The sequence below is a fragment of the Camelus ferus genome, chromosome 6 (genome assembly GCF_009834535.1).
Source record: "Camelus ferus isolate YT-003-E chromosome 6, BCGSAC_Cfer_1.0, whole genome shotgun sequence".
Lineage (NCBI taxonomy): Eukaryota > Metazoa > Chordata > Mammalia > Artiodactyla > Camelidae > Camelus > Camelus ferus.
In genome coordinates, this window is record NC_045701.1 from 7,005,702 (window position 1) to 7,022,941 (window position 17,240).

Genomic DNA, 17,240 nt, shown 5'->3' on the forward strand with positions numbered 1-17,240 from the left:
AATAGCAGTTTAGTCAAAGAACAGCAAAGGAACCAATTGAAGGCCCAGGGGAATAGATTTCACCCCAAAATGTTAACAAGTTGTTACAGGTACCTAAAGAAGAGCCAGGGATCTTTTCTAAGCCACTTGTATCCCAAATAGAATTATTGGTGAAATTTAATATGAAAAGTTTTTTTTTCTTTCACATATTCTGAAATAAACATGGGGCAGTGGATATATTTTGAGATACTCGTGTCCCAGAGGAACTTCTTTATTAAACTGTGCACTTTGATATATTTGTTTACTTAGAAAAGTCAAGTGTGACAAGCTAGGTCAATTACATCAAGAACATTATTAACAGGCTAACCCATTGTAAATGGTGTGAAGGCTGCTCTGGAAATCTGTGCTTTGATGTATGGGGAAACCCACACATCTCATTTGGGAGGGAGGAGACAATCATGGCATTGTTTGTGGCGCCAACAGACAGGCAAAAGCCAGGGATCCTTGCAGAGACTGGATTAAGGTATCAGAACTGTTCACATCTCATTTTCATCACTCCGAAGAGTGGACCACAGGTTTTGCTGATGAATACACAGACCATGGCAAATAGCATTGTGTATTTGAAATCAGACCAAGATCAGTAACAGTAACACAAACCATGTGTGAAGTTTGGCATATGGAGGTCCCTCTTAAGCTATTATCTAACTAGGTTTTTTTCCCCCTTATTTTTGAAAAGCATTTTTCCAAACCAGGAAGTTAGCAAAAGCAAAATGTTCCTCCATTCCCTCCCCCACCCCACCCCCTAAATACACATCTTTATGCCACCTTCTGGTATATAACAATATTTTTTGTTGTCAAAATTTGCAAGCCTTCTGAAAGGAAGGTGGGGGCGTGTGTTAAAAAATGTACTGATTTCATCAGTGTCTCTGTAGGCAAGAGGAAATGGTGGATTGAGTACTGAGGGAGAGAAATCAGGCTACTACCATCTGAATATTTCCACTCATCCAATTTGTATTGTTCCTTCATATTGGAATTTGGGGTCAAAGTAACACAAAAGCAATCCTTCAATTTCTCGGGGTTTCAATAAGCACCTACTATGTGATGGGTGTGTTTCTGTGGAGGAGGGGCTGCAGAATGATGCCTACAAATATGTGACTTACTAAAAGCTTTTTATTATCTGAATTTTATCATCCAGATGTTATTAACGCCTCCAGTATATCTTTTATGGATGAGACTGTACATTTAATAGCGAAAGTACCAGTGGGAATTGACAATGAGCAGCCACGCATTAACTAGATGCAGTGTGGCATATATCATCCAGCTTAGATAGTCACCAACCTAACAGGCCAAAGTTTTCTTCAGTAGAAATTGCCCTGCCAAGTGGTTTCTGGATCCTTCTCGGAGGAAACAGTAAAGGAGCTGAAAGCGACCTCTCTCAGCCACATCAGAAATTGGCTGTCCATGGCGATTCTAGACCCATAAAATTGGTTTTACACACATGTATCAAACCAAGACTGGAAACCCACTGGACGTCCCATCCCAAAGTAAGAAGTGCCACGTCCTTCGTCTTCCCATCCTCTGCCTTCCTTGGGGTGTCAGCTCATTTCTAATTCCTTTCCAGTTTCTCCTCAGTCCTGGGCTGGGCTGGCAGGGAGCTGCCTGCGATTCCCCAACGTGGATAATCGGATCTGTCTCTTCCCAGGCTGGCTGCGGATAGGACGAGTTCTGTTCCCGAGAGAGTCTCAGAAGTAGGTACAGAATCATCTCGCGGATCCTTATTTCTGTCCCTGAGCTGGGGACAGGGGAGGACTGGGGCACGGGAGGCTCTCCCCTCCTCCTCCACTCTTTTCCCCACCTCCCAAAATTGGCAGCCAGTCGGTGGCTCTCGGTCTGGGGTCTGGAGGGTGGGGAATGTGGGTGTGGGGGCCGGCTGGAGAAGCTCTCGCTAGCGCTGCCTGTGGCCAGACCCGCCTCCCATCCCCTCTCGGGCGCACACACACGTCCACCCAGACACACTCCGCGCGCTCCCTCGCGCTCTCGCTCGCCCGCCCGCCGCCGCCTGCTCTCTCCCTCCTGCTCTCCCCGGTCTCCTTCTCCCTTTTTTTTTTTTTTTTTTTTTTTTGGTACCATAGAGTTGCTCTGAAAACAGAAGATAGAGGGAGTCTCGGAGCTCGCCATCTCCAGCGATCTCTACATTGGGAAAAAACATGGAGTCAGCTCCGGCAGCCCCCGACCCCGCCGCCAGCGAGCCGGGCAGCAGTGGCGCGGACGCGGCCGCCGGCTCCAGGGAGACCCCGCTGAACCAGGAATCCGCCCGCAAGAGCGAGCCGCCCGCCCCGGTGCGCAGACAGAGCTATTCCAGCACCAGCAGAGGTAGGAGGCTGTGAGAGGGGCTGAGGAGGGGGCGGCGGGAGCCCCGACGCGGAGAGGGGGGCGGCCGGGAGCGAGCGCCCGGGGCGTCGGGTCGGGGGCCGAGCGCGAGCCTGCGGCGGCGCCCTGAGCCCGAAGCACCCCCTTCCCCTCCCCCCTCCGCCCCCCAGAAATGTTGCAAACTTTTGCAGCCCGTTCTCGGGTTGCGGGAGGAGAGGGGGGGGCGGGGGAGGCGGCAGGAGGGTTGACAGCCGGCGGGCTCACCCCCTGGCTTTGATTTTTCTGCAAAGAGAGGAGGAAAGCCGCGTTGCCGAAATTAAATACGCTCCCCCAAAATACGGAGAACCGGAGAGTGGGGGCCCGGGAAAGAAACTTTTAAAGCGGCAGTGTCCTTTTAAGAAGGAAAAAAAAATCTGTTTATGGCCACCCTCCTCCCCCTTTACCTTTTCTCCTTTCGAATCTTGACAGTTCCGGCCCCGGCAGCCCGAGACAGGGTGGGTTTTCGGTCCCCCGCAGAGCTAAGGGGGACGTTAGGATTGAGTTACCAGGGCAGCCCCCAGAGGTGGAGAGGAGGCGTTCCCGGATTTGGGGGCGACCTGGACACCTTCTCTGGAGCACGGCGGTGGGCTTGGGATTTGGAGGAAGGGCTGAGGGAAGCGGGGTGCGGGCGCGCGAGGTGCTCTCCAAGTTGTCTGTCGGGCGCGGCGAGGGGAGATGCGCAAGTTTGCAGACCCGGGGTTCGCAGCCCGGCGCCTAGGCTGGCGGGGGGCGTGTGCGCGCCAGCGTGCGGGGGGCGGCGGTCCTGTGGGGCGCTCCGCGCGCGTTCGGAGTGAGCGCCTGCAAAAGCAAACAAGCAGAAAAAGAAAGATCGCAAGGCACCCAAACTTATTTCTGCCCTGGGAAATCCTTCCCTCTCTGAGGTTGCAAGCGTTTCTGCAAGAACCTGGGAATGGTCAGTGCGAGTTCAATGCTGGTTGGATAGTGCGATCGATATTCCCCCCTCTCTGGGCGATTTTTACACACTTCATTTCGTAGAATTTGTGTGCTTATGTGTGCGTGCGTGTGTCTTTGGGGGGCTCCATTGCCCCTTTCTTGCTTTTTTCTAGTTAAAGTGGAGTGTTGGGGAAAGCTCACTCTCTTTCCTCTTTCTTAAAGATATCAGAACCTGGTATGGGAGTTTTTCTTGGGGGTAGGCAGTTATTTATTTGAATGCGCCTGGAGTTTGCGAAGAACCGGAGGAAGCTACGGCTTTAATTACTGTTGTAAATAATGTAGAAATCACGCCTGTCACTCCAGAGGAAGCAGGCTGGTGCGAGCCGCACAGGGCTAGGGGCAGAGAGGCTCTCCAGCCCCGGCTTGGGCACTGGCCCAGCGCGCCCCCTCCTCTGGCCATTCGGCTTCTGGCGGCGACTGGGGAGGGCTGGGGAGAGGCGAGTCGGGGCCCCAGGGAGCCGCTCCCTTCCTCTCGATGTTATAGTTGGAGGTAGGAATATGGCTGATCATGTGCTGGCTGTTTTACAGTATTCCCCCCCTCTCCACCTTAGCCACACCCCCTGTCCAGGCGCTTTCCCATTCACGGAATTCGAGTACAGTAAAAGCCATCAGGATGACACACGCGAAAAACATTTAATTAAAGGCGATTTCGGAAGAGTGCACACATCGAACCGCGGTTTGAGCGGAAGGGAGGGGGCAGCGAGGGTCTGGAGTAAAGGGAGAGGGGGATCACCGGGGCTGGGGGCCGGGACCTGCCGCTAGCTCGCTGGGTGAGTTTGTGTGTGGAGAGCTTTTGGCTGCAAAGAGTATATTTAGACCTGAGACGGTGGATTTGGAATGCGAGCGGGTTATGTAACAGGGTTAATCAGAAACACTGGAGAAAATCCCCTTCATGTGTTTCTGAGGCTTTTTTGTTTTTTGATTTTTGGAAAGAGGCGGGGACATAGTATATAGGGAAGCTACCTTGATTTCTGGTTTGTGCTGCCGCCACCCTCTGTCTTAACCACCCCTCTCCCTCCTGTTATTAGCATCTTCAGGTGTCATTCTTGCCAGAAGGTGTTCTTGCAAGAGATCAGGGTGGCAGGCTGCAGAACTGACTAGCAAATCTGTAACTTGCTGTTCTTGCAAATTATATAATGCTGGGGCATTCAGTACCACCAGCCCCCTAGGCTCAGCAAAAAGGGAAGAGGGACAAAGTAGGGATAGGATGCATCTTGCACAGCTGACCTGCTGACCCACATCCCCTTCCCCCCTAGAGGGCCACCCCCCACTCACTCTTCTTTGAACCAACCTCTTGTCCATGCCTCCAAAGATTTAATGGGGGGAGGGAGAGGAGGTAAGGCCCAAACACTCAACTCACATCCTGCACGCAGGCACTAGGTTATATAACAGTCTGAATGGAAAAAGGAAGGTCAGAGATGGAGGCATCCTTTAGCTAACACAGCAGTAGTAATAGCTTCCAGAAATTATGTGCATTTGCAGACTTTAACCTCAGATGCAGCGTCTCTTCCTCAGGGGTACCAATCTTTGTGTGTGAGAGCTAGGGAAAAAAAGAATGTGTAAGTATGCTTGGTAGATGAGAGTGATTTGAAAATGGGAAATGTTTGGGTTTTCAGATGATGTAATGGAGTTGGCAGAATATGCAAGTCGGCTCCCAGAGTGTAAGCAGCAAGAAAATTGGAGCTGGCATCCAGTATTAATGTTGCATAAATTACAGTATTGGAGAGAAATTAACCTACACACTAGGTGATGACGCTTTTTTAATACTTAAAACGTAAAGGCACACAACTCAAAAGGAAAAGCAAACATCGTCCCTTTGAAATTGGCATTTTCAACCTCAAGGAGGGTTGAGTGGAGTTCTTGGCGTTGGGGGATTTGGGATGCTTTCTGATTTGGAGGATGCTTTCCAGAGAGGTAGCTGGGTTAGCTTCCAGCCAGCCAGCGTGTGCAGTCCACATAGACTGTGGTCTGGATTCTCATGACATTGAGGTGACCTCATGAGACATTACCTAGGTAGACTTGAAACTGGCTGAATTCCAAACTCCTGGGAATCTGTGGGCGAATGGGCCGTGTGCTGTTAGTGCCTGAGCTTCCAAAATCAGATGTGCGACTTGATGATCCAAAAGATGGCCTCCCCCTGTCCTTAAAGCTGGGCAGGGAATGCTAGCAGTTTTAACGAAACTGTTCCATTTTCTGCGTGGTATTAATGATGGCTGGTGTCATTCAGTCCCATCTTTACAGCACAATGCAAGGGGAGAAAGAAAGGCAAGCGGCAACATGGGAAGAACGAGGCAGAAAAGCCACAGCGAATCTTTAATTTAACAAGGTTTTCAGGGACTTCAGGGAGCCATGAACATTGTGACATAACTGTTGTTAAAACCCCTTTTCCAGAATCTCGTTATTACGTGCATGCCAGAAGCTTACATATTCTGCCTCACTGAAGTTGTCCTCACCAAAGGGCTGTGTGCCACGCAGTTGGTTTGGAACCCCTGTGCCGAAGGTAGAAGGCTTTTAGGGCAGGCTGACCTCAGGAAAAAAATCAAAGCCAAAAATTGGGATTAGCACTGAAAAGCTCAGTTGGGTTGAGATTGAACCCCTCTGGAAGCTCAGCTTAGATTGACTTAAAATCAGTTAACAAGGCCTGTAGTTTATCTGTAGCCCTGTGGACCCACATAAAAGTCTTCCCCTTTCAAAGTGCTTTACCTCCATTCCCCTCTTCAGTCTGGGCTGATTCACCTTCTGGTAGGTCTTCTTGCCTGGCAATTTAGAGCGCTTTCTAGAGATTGGTACTCAGATCAACTTTTCTTCAGAGGACATGGTTCTCCACAGTGAACAATTGAGAACCCCCGGTTTGAAAGAGCTATGGGCTGGGATAAAATGTTTTGCCAAGGGGATGAAATAATTATTTTTTAAACTAAGGGGCTTTAATTTTCTAGTAAATTGCTCATAACAACATTTATAATTATACCCTTTTAAAATGTAATAGAATAATTTTAGAAAATGCATTTGGTGATGATTATGCTAACCTTTTCTGTTGCTTTCCCCTTCCTACTTAAAAAGAATTGAATTATTAATCCAGAAGTCAAATCCTTAGTGGCTAAGAATATTTACGGCAGACTTTCTTTTATGTTAATCACCTGCTAGGATTTTCCAAAACCTACTGGCATTAAGAGCAGCCCTTGGCTTTAGAAAAGGTCTCTGAAACACGGAGCGTGCGTGGAAGCCCCCTCGCCAAGGCAGCCGAGGTGGGGGTACAGCACACACTGTGTGTTCCACACCGGCTCTTAAGTGGGATGCAGGGAAATGCGAGAGTGTTCACTGCAATAGTCGTGCCTCCGGATGAAAGTGTCGGGAGGGTCTTTGGTGACGGCTGAATTGCTTTTGGAAGCAAACTGACCCCTGTCCAGAGCTAACCTTAGGAATGTGCATGAGACAAGCCCATGGGTTCTTCTCCATGGACCATGCTCTGGTCCCTGCTGAGTTAAGATGCACTTTTTCTCTCCTGATTCTCCCTCTTCCGCTTTTAGGAGGTGTGGTGTGATGTTGGAAGGTCGCTGAGAATTCTGTCGGTGTGGTGTGGTCTCTGACAGCGCGGGCCGCTTTTTCTGAGAATGTTCTTCCTTTGCCCCATCTTCCTGGTCCCCTTGGTGAATGGTGCTTCTTAGCGTATCTGTGTACTTCTGTGTCTGTGGAAGCAAAATACATAACTCCGTTTCAGGTGTCTGGGGAAAGGGTTGTGATGTGACTGCCCCACGTGCAAAAGCATTTTTTCTGAAAGATGCCGCTTTCCTCGTATGACATGTCCTCTTGCTCTTGCGCTTTGTCTTCTGTGAGCTGGTGTGCAGGGATGTTCAGGGAGGCATCATTCTTCCCTCAAGAAGATTCCTGAGCCATTCATCCCAGGTTAGTGATAGATTCTTCCAGAGCAAGAAGAGTCTGTTTTGAAAGGCCTTCAGGTGCCAGAGTGAACACTAGCCTAGAATGTGGACTACCTTTCGGAAAATGAAGATTGTCTTCCTTGCTGAGAATTCTGGAATAGTCACATCTCTCTCTCTGATGTTTTCTCTGCCATAATTAAAAAATAATTTTTTTAATGAGTTTTTTTTTGTATCTCATTCATAATGGGAAGGGTTGGTTTGAAATGAGCTGTTAAAATTTTCACCCATTTTATTAGGCTGTACGTTAAGAAAAACAAAATTGAGTTAACCCTTTGAAAAAATTGTCCAGGTAATCAGTGTTCACATATTGATCAGTATACAATAAACCATGATTTTTCTGTAAGAGTACCAAGGAATTACTCATGAATTAGTTTTTCTGGCTAACAGAGATTAAACAAATATTTTTTGCCTTTTCCTTATTGGATGTGTTTTTCAAATGTGCTGGTCCCTTCCCCTCCCCTGGAAAGAACACGGGGAATGTAATGGACTCTTTCTTGGAGGTTTGAGGATCTTGCGGTGCCACAGGGTCACTGTTCTGAGGATGACTTCTGATTGTCCGTGATAGAAACGTAAATGGAGACAGTGTCAGAGATGGGACTAAATCGGTCCTGATCCAGCTTGGGGATTGTTTTTTTTCTTTTCTTTCTTTCTTTCTTTCTTTCTTTTTTTTTTTTTTTTTTTGTTGTTGTTGTTGTTGTTAAATCCTCAATGTCGGTATGTTTTGTTACTTGACTCCCTTGTTGTCCCAGCTGCAAGTAGCAGAATAGAAATGCACTTGAATTAGCTGATTCTGGTTAATTGAGGTTTTTTACTTTATAGGGAATTTTTCAACCCGAGTCTAGACCGTAATTCTTTCTCTAGAAGCATAGAGGATGTAAACTTATTCTCAAAAATTATAAAGGCTACTGTATTTACAAACAAATTATGGAGGGTGGGTATAATGTCAGTGGTGGAGCGTTTGCTTAGCATGCATGAGGTCCTGGGTTCAATCCCCAGTCCCTCCATTAAAACAAAAGAACACAAAACAACCCAAATAAGTTATGTACTATTTTACCATAGCATTGTGTAACTTCTCCCCTGAATAATGTTGGATAGAAATGTCAGCTAATGTTGCCTCTTCCATAAATATATTAAAGGGGTGCCATCAATGCTGAAAGGTAGGAAATTCTAGGAGTCGGAAGGAAGACTTTCAAGAATGTCAGTGAAGAACATTTAGATCTCCCCAGAGGAAACCGTCCTTCCAAGCTGAGGGCTTTGTTCACTGGACCAGTATGGAGAGCATCCTGAGGACCACACCGTCAGAGAGAGGCTGATGTTCGCAGAGCCACCCGCCTGACTTCATGGTTGTCTGCAGTTACCTTGTGTTATCTTGGACATCGAGTGTTGGAAATTCAGCTTGGGAGTCTGGGGGCCCTTTTGTGACTGTCTCATTATTATTGTTATCATTATCATTATTTTGTGTTTCGAGGAAAGACATCAAGGAGATACTCTAAAGAAATCCTTAGAAGAGGGGAAGAGGGCATAAACGCACCACGGCCCGTGGGTTAGGCAGCTTCCACCTCGGCCCTGGCTTGTATATGCTAACGCTCAGAGAAATTACAGGTAGCAATTCCCTTGTGTTGGTGGAAGAACAGGGTTTTTTTTTCCCCCTAACAGATGTTTATGGCCTCAACTGACACGTCCGTATTACGAAGTGTCTTATCACGTTATGTGCTGTGGGACGTTGACAACAGCCGGGCCCTGCAGTTCGCTGGCAACTTTCTTGTCCGCAGACTGCGGCACTGTCTGCAGGGCGCGCGGCAGTGGAGAGGACAGGTTTCCCTGCGTCCTGGAAGGTGCTGGAGGCCTCCACGCTGTCCCAGGCGGTTTCTGCACCTGTGCTGTTTTCCCTGGCGCTCAGTCAGAGGCTGGAACCGAGGAGGAACAACCCCGGTGGAGGGGATTTAGAATCGCCCGGCCTCCGATCGTTTCTAACGGCGCGACTGGGCACTGGAGTTTTGACTATGAACTATCTTAAAGTTTTTTGGGAACAATTAGGAAGTTCCTCCATCCGTGAACAGACCGTCACAGATGGAAGTCTTGCAGGGTCACAAGGAAGGGTGCCACTTGGTAGAGGCTCCTCACGCCTGTGAAAGAGACAGCGCACTGTTAAAAATACCTAGCTCCCTTCGGGGGAGGACTTGGCTGAATGCTGATGGAGTTTATGAAATATGAATGTTGTGAAGTTGCGGTACGTAAGTGGTGGGCGTGTGTGAAAGAAGTAAGAAGCAGTAAAATGGTGTATAAATGACACTTGGAAACTTGATGGACTTGTATACGTGACAAGCCTGGTGACGTTTGGGTCTGTGCCTAATGGGGGAAAATACACTGGCTTAAAATCTATCTGTCAGACTCGATGTGGGACTAAAAATTACCGCATATAAAGTCATCTGACTTATTTTATAAGTAAAGAATGCTCCCGAGGATAAACAGGCAGCTTGCAAGAATAGAGGTGAACCGGAATACAGGGAAAACAGGAGGGACCAACACTTGAATTTCTAATGAAGTATGGTAATCACTGTTTTAAATAATCCGGACTATTAACAACTGTGCCGCCAGGTAGAGAACTACTTGTGGCCAAACAAAAGGCATCAACGTGAATTCTAGGCTGTGTGGGAGAAACCCTCTTGATCCCCAAAGCATAAATGCATGTACCGAGAAGCAGAGCTGCACACGGTGTAATTTTTTCTGTCTTATCCTGATTAATTGACAGCCAACTATATGCCTCTTTCCTGAAGGTGACTTTACAATCTCCAGACACAGACATTTCTCTCAGAAGTGGAGTGAAGGAAGGAGAACCACATGCTAAAGTGTGTTTTCGTTGGGTTAAGTATTTGGGGGGAAAGATGAGAGTGCTGAAGTCAGGGAACAGGGCCGTGCACACGGAGATTAAGGATGCCGGTTTGGGGCTGGGGAGTGGGGGCTGTGAACGAAGGCAGGGAATCTCTAGAGGGAAGGAGACTTCTGTGCAAAAGAAAATGAAATTAGCATTGACTCTGAAATGGCTGGGAATGTGACTTTCTAATTTTAAATTATCTTTAACAAGGACGATGAAAAGAGGAAAAGTTGACACTTTGAGAAGTGATGACGAACTTGTCGAGAATGCCAATTGACAAAGGCAGGTAAGGGAATACGCGGAGAAGCAGAGCCAGAGCAGGTCTGAAGGGCACATGATCTGCTTCCCAGAATGTGAAGGGAATTGGCGGGCGTGTTTATTGACTCTTCCGATTAGTTTTAAAGAAACCTGGAGAGGCGGACAGAGATGGAGAAAAGACAGCCAGATGCGATCCTGCCCTTCCAGAACCAAAGAGGCCTGTACCATCCCACACGATCGACGCCAGCCATGGGGCGGAGTGACTGCTTAGAAGTTAATGGATTTTCAACAGACAGATCACAGAAGAAACAAGGGTATATTTAGCAAGTCTAAAATCTCTTCAATAAACTGCATTGCTTTTCATTTTCACTGTACAGTGATAAAGCCAGCGGATGGTAAGAAGGCCAGGGGATCAGTACAGTGAGTACTCCCGGGAACGTTTGTGTGACGGGGGTATTAGATCCGCAAGGACAGGCACCTGGGAAGGTGAACTGCCCTGAACTCTCCAGTGCCCAGGTAATGAAGCTGTGGAGAAGCAAAGGCAAATGAAATACTCTGATGTTCAAAAAAAATGATGCTGCTTTTAGTGATCGTGTTAGTTGACCGACGATGACAAGGGTGACATTGCCGGAATTGTGTTACCATTTCTGGCACTCGTGACCCACTTCGGATGGGCCTGTTTCTGCAGAAAGTGCATGAGCTGCTAAAGGAGAACTGAGTTGACCCCTGAAAGGGCTCTAGAAAGTTCCAAAGCTGGCCTTGTAATCTTGAGCTTCGGGGTGTACGTTGGCTATGTGACGCTAACTCATGAGGCTGCCGTGGGCCATGTTTTATTAGACTAAAGCCTGTTAGAGCTGGAAGGGGCCTTATGAGCCATCTAGCCGACCCCCTCCCTGCACCCCACCTACCCTCTTCCCACTGAAACGGGCACCCACAGAGGTCTCAGAATGTGCCTGGGGTCCCATTCCTAGTAGGTAGCAAGGCTGTAACTAAGACACAGGTCTTCTCCTGTGTTCCCTCGCTAGTGATGCCACTTGTGTGCTGTGTCAGGATGCTCAGAAGTTCCAGTCAGGTGCAAAATCAAGTTCCTGCCTGCCAGGAGAGCCCCGTGAGGATATGACGATGCGTACACAAGTTGGCCAGCCTGAGGCAGCAGATATGTGTGAAAGGAAGCACACGGTGTTTTGGTTGCACATCAGTAGTGGAACATTAGCAGCATTACTATCTTTTAATTCTGCTGGGCACTTTTTATTATTAAGTAAAAATTAGCCTGTGAGCTTGTGGCTCTGCTTGTAAAGCCATTTGAAAGCATAGCAAAAATAGTGCCTGGGTCTCACCCTCTGATTTAGTAGACAATAAAATACAGGATATAGAGTTGGGCATCCTGCACTTGGAGCCGTTATGCTCCAGGAGTTAGATACAGCCAGCTCTCGCTGTGCTGCAGGGAGGGCGTCTCCTAGCAGCAGCCCTTTCTTCGAGGCAGAGGGTTTAGGGCTGTGCTTTTTATAGAGATACTCACGAGCAAGTCTGCGGATGGAATACTATATAGCCAGTAAAAATCATGTTGTAGCAGAAAACGTTTGGGATCTATGGCTTAGTGAAAAGTCACAGCTTTCATAGTAGTGTGCACGGAATGAGATCATTTTTGTTAAAACTATATATTGTGTGTGTGTGTGTGTGTGTGTGTGTTTTAACATGGACCCACGTATACGTAAGTGATGACATCATACCGTGATCATGACATGATACTCTGGATGGTGGGATTATTTATGAGCTTGTTTTTCTTTGTGCTCCTCTGTATTTTCCGAGTTTCTTGCATTACGTGTGTATTGTTTCTGTAACTGGAAAATAATAAATCTTATTGTTTTTCGAAAAAGATTGTTTGCGTATTGTGGAACGGGGGATACTTTGACAGAACTGATTCTAATCTTAATAGGTTCCATAGGATTTCTTGATGTTTCAGGATGGGCCAGGTTTCCTGACCCGAAGAGCAGCACCTTTGACAGTCACATTCAGCCAGGAAAATAAGGGTCATTCAGCTTGGATATGAAAAGGAGTGTCCTAATATTGGACTTCCTTGTCCCTCTAGCCCAGTGTCTTTCAAGTGTTTATATGGTGACCTACAATGAGAAAAAACATACTACATTGTAAGCCAGTACACACACGCACACGCGCACACACACAACAAACTTTTCACATAAAATATCCTTTACCTGCGATACACTGTTATTTTTTGCTCTGTTAGTACAAGACAAAATACAAGTCACGAGCCACCAGATTGGTTTCATGATGATCTGTTTCTGGGCTGCTCCTCGAAGTTGAAGAGCTCTGTCCTGGGCACAGGGTAGAAGCAGCCTTCCAGTGGGCCGTGGCCTGGCGGTGGGAGGGGCTGAGGGAGGGAGGGTTTCCATGGTAACTGATGTGGGACGCCAGGTGTTATTCATTATGATTTCAGGGAGGAGGGAAAATAAGGTGAATACTTATTATTTGTAATCATTCGGTATCTATGCCACTTTTAGCACATGCTCATTAATATCCTGTTCCATTTAGACCTGCATCTGCCTAGACTGGCTTAGCATGTAAATCCTGGGGTGCCCTCCCTTTGCTTGGAGCTGTGGTTGCTGTGTAAAAGTCCGCGGGTGGCACTCTTTCAGTCCGCATGTATTTGCTGAGCACCTTCTCTGGGCCAAGCAGTGTGCCAGGCTCGGGGATAAAGCCACCAACTGGAGAAGTCAGATTCCTGCTTTCCTGGATCTTACATTTTCCAGGTGGTATCTCAGGGTAGCCCACTGGGTCACCTTTGACCAGACGCTTCTGAGGGTTCTCCTCTGCATGTGCCTTGATTTGGCTTTTTTTTTTTAACCCCTATTTCCTGGATGGGCCTTCCCCCTTCCCCTCCTTGTCTCCCCCACTCAGTCTCTTATCTTGAGTCCAATCTCTTTGCTTATTGAGATCCTACGATCATTTTAGCTCTGGGTAAGACTTGCCCTCTCCCTCTTGCCGTCCTCGTGACCCAGGTCTTTGACAGTGGCCGTTCATACGGGCCTGGCTCATTCAGTCGGCGTGCAGCCTCTTCCTTTGCCAGGTTCCTTTACACCGTCTTCTGGTGTTATTTCCTGGATGAGAGTCGTCTCCCTGAGAAGATGAGCACCACGGTTTACAGCAAGGAGTTAGTTGCGCTTCCCAGCTCCACCAGTGAGGCTCCTACTTGCTTCGGCTTCCAGGGGAGCCTTGGGCTTGGACCCAGCCACCCTCGTGTGCCCCACTCCTGTCTCTTTCGGCTCCCCAAGTCCTCCCCTCCGTGGCAGGTCCAGGCCTGCTTCAGTCTTGAGCAACTCAGTCCAAGGCTGGACGGGTTGGGAAACAGCATAATGGTGGTTGCAAGCCTGTTGGGAGTGAGGCCCTGGTGTGCTGTGAGACCTTAGGTAAGTTCATTCACCGCTGAGTCTGTTTCTTACATCACCTGAGAACTGGGGATGTTTATGATGCTGGCTTCCCAAGGTGGTGGAGAGGATCACCTGCGAGGAGGCAGATGCAGCACCTGGCGGGACGCCCGGCACACGTTCAGCGTCGCCCCGGTGATGGTGGTGACGGCGGAGCGTATCGGGGAGCAGGGGGCCCTCTGGCCATCCCTCCCCTGTCTCCTCCTCAGGTCTTCAGCTCCCTTTGCTTGCAGCATTCCCCGCTGGTTCTGATGGGCTGCTCTGTGACATAAGCCAGAGTCCTAGGGCATCGGAGGCCTTTCCTTAAACTACCAGATCTCTCTCCTGGTCTGGATCCCACCCCAGTCCCTCACCTCAGCTGCCATAGACTAGATCCTGGCGAATGAGGACAGATCACATAAGTTCAACCCATCAGCCACTGTTGGGCTTCCCTGAGGTTACACCCCACACCTTCAGCTGAACCAGAGGAGGGCCTCGCGTCTGCTGGCTCCCTTCCTCCCAACCTCACGATTCCTGTAGTACTCTGGCTGCCCCCTCCAGCCACTGAGGCTGGGGGAGCTCCCTCCTCCCCGCTGTGCTGGGTGCTCTCTCACATGTCATTTCTCAGCAGCCCATCCTTCCTTGCCCTCCCTTCCCCCTTCCTCACTTTCTCCTCCCTGCCAAAAAAAATCACCTTGGAGAGGCTTGTCTTCCAGGGTTCCATTCAGCTCGTTCTGCATTAATGCTCCACTGTGGTGACCCACTGCTGAGTCTTTCACTTGTAATGTAATCTAATAATTTACATGCACTTTGCAAGCAATACTCTCGGAGACTCACAACCTGCTTGAAATTGCTCTGCAGTTACAGTATTTGAGCTGATGAGAGAGCAGCGTGAGAAAGAGTAGTTATTGGTACCACAATGGTATTGGGTAAATCCGGGAAAATACTGTTAGTGCAAGGTGAGGATGTGCTGATGGATTAGAATATCCTTTCTTACAGAATCAATTAAACTTGCTAAGGGTCTTTTATTGATTTCTGGCTTGCAACTGGACTAGGCGAGGTCAGAGTGTGGTTGGGGTAAAAGCACAGCTCGCTAGAGGGAGTGAGCCAGGAGTGGAATCCTGTCTTCCTGGGATGCTGTGAAAATATTTGCGTTTCGATCTACTGTGTGACTTCTACAGATTAATTGGCACTGTGATTATGTTGTTTTATTTCTTCACTCAAACACGTTGGAAGCCGATTCTAATATGCAGTAGTAATGAAAATAGAGTAACGCTGTAATAATCAGTGCCATTGTAAAGTGAATTACACCATTAAGTATCTATTTTATCTAATTTGTATTGTGATAGTGTGGGCAATACAGACACATGCAGACTTAGGGCTGCTGGTCTTTAAGAAACAGACTCTAGCTGAGAAGCCCCAGTCCTGTAATGTTGAACAGTCAATAAATGAAAATAAGCCGTTGTTCAGTGAAAAGTGAATTACTGTGTGTTTGGATATAAATGTGTACACACACATATACATGTACATACACGTACATGCACACAGGCACGCACACACATGGTGTACCAGTCAGGCAGGTCAAGAAGAAGGACCTGCCTGTGTTGCCTTTTTAACGAGTTGGCTGGCCTGGCTGGGGACAGGTACCAGTTCTAGTCGGCCAGGTCAGGAGTAGCATCAAGGCTAGGTTTTGACAACAAGACTTTGTGTAACTTTTCCAACCTTTTTATCATGTCTGAGAGCCTCTCTTAATTGACATTTCTCAATTTGGGAAGAAGCATTACGGGCCCAGGAACTGTGGTCATTTTATTTTGTCATATGTCTCCCAAGGAAGGACATTGGCCAAACAACCACGGCAGAAAGATAGACAGAGGCATATTTTTATGCCTTAAGTCATAAGCTAACCCTGGAGCAGAAACAGGATCTGAGAGGGCGGCGTCAGATGTGGCTGCTCCCAGTGGGGCATGTAAGTTAAAAAGTCCAAGAATGAATTATGCTTTGCTTTGGTTCCAGTGGTTTTAATCCCTGAACTCCCAGGAGGATTGGCATCAGCGAGGTAGCTTGGCAGTAAATGTCCGTGGCTTTGCAGCCATTTCCAGGGAGATCCCGAAGACTTAACTCTGTTCATCTCTGGATTGGATTGTTGCCTCCGAGACCTCCTCTCCATGCTTTTGTTTGGGGGCCATCTGGAAGGGATTTCGTTGGTAGTCTCCATCTCTCTCCTGCCCTTACTCCAGGATTTTTGCTTCTGCAGTATTCTTAGTACCCCACCTGGTAATCTGGAATCTCAGAAAGACCTTGTCCAAAGAGCTGAAATTTGAACACAAGTTGATTGACTGAGAATCTGATAAAGCAACAAGAGATTTGTCCCCCCAACCAAAAAAAAAAAAAAAAAAAAAAAGAGCTGAGATTTTATGTAGTTTAGAATATATTTAACTTTCATGTATGTAATTCTTGCTCTGATGACCAGAATATTGAAAGCAACTTTGCTTCATAAAGAACTGTGTGCTTTCTGTATCTCAGATAAACAGTATTGATTTTTAAACCCTGTGAGCATTTGGGGAGAGAATATACAGCTTCAGTGTGAGGCATCTGGATTAAGAATATATTTATTCTTATATATAATATACATCCTATATATTAGTGGAGAAATTTTATTGCAAGCCTCGATGAAAAAATGCCAATATCATGTTGCGCATAATAAAATGTTACAGTGAAACTTACCATGGCGTTTGACAACATCCCTGTATTAATTGGTCTTATCCATTATTATTTCTTAGTAGCAAACACACTCTGGTTTAATTGCTCATTAGTCACAGTCCTTACTGTATTCACATTTTGCTGCCTCAGCTGTGTTTATCTTCTCATTGGTCTCATTGGTCCTTGAAGGCAGTGTTGTAGATTGTCTTAAGTTTTCTGTCCTCTGCCTCTTAATGTGGACATTCAGTGAATGCCCTCAGGATGCTAGTGACAGTGCTGTTTAGAATCGATACGTGAACAATGAGCCAGCAGAGGGAAAACTGGGAGGAGGCAAGAAAATCTAATATTCTTCAAAAGCTTCAGATGTTTAAAGGCGATGCAATATATCGCCTTGTTTCATTGGTACAGGAAGTATTAACTGAGCACTTACTATGTGCCAGATCCCGTGTTGGTCAGTGGAGGTACAGAGTTGAATTAGGGAGTTGATGAACAGGAAAGACATATTAACTAGTAATTTCAAAAAATGTGGAGAGTGCCAGGACAGAGATTTTTACAAAAGAGTGTGCAGAAGAGGGAGAAAACACTTCATGATGCATCAGGGAGAGCTCACTGAGGTGGGTACATTTGCCTAATCGTTGGGAAAAACGGGGAGTGATGTGCCTAGGGCGCAAAAAGTGAGAGGGCATTCTGGGCCAAAGACATGAA

The 17,240-nt window shown here is 47.4% G+C and overlaps 1 protein-coding gene and 2 long non-coding RNA genes across 4 annotated transcripts in view; 2 read left to right on the forward strand and 1 right to left on the reverse strand.

The window, feature by feature from the left end:
* Positions 1-205: 205 nt before the first annotated feature.
* Positions 206-2,925, reverse strand: LOC116664080. The gene is made up of 3 exons (XR_004320413.1): positions 2,793-2,925; positions 2,107-2,169; positions 206-1,686 (listed from the first exon to the last, which is right to left on the reverse strand). It is a non-coding gene; the product is annotated as an uncharacterized LOC116664080 (long non-coding RNA).
* Positions 2,117-17,240, forward strand: part of RORA (RAR related orphan receptor A) — a 696,960-nt gene continuing 681,836 nt past the window's right edge. Inside the window, exon 1 of one of the 2 annotated variants that reach the window (XM_032481052.1) lies at positions 2,117-2,352. In XM_032481052.1, coding sequence (XP_032336943.1) covers positions 2,187-2,352 — 166 coding nt within the window. In that variant the 5' untranslated portion in view covers positions 2,117-2,186. The remainder of the gene's footprint in view (positions 2,353-17,240) is intronic. The other variant, XM_032481051.1, reaches the window with a different exon arrangement.
* Positions 3,797-12,283, forward strand: LOC116664079. The gene is made up of 2 exons (XR_004320412.1): positions 3,797-10,129; positions 10,366-12,283. It is a non-coding gene; the product is annotated as an uncharacterized LOC116664079 (long non-coding RNA).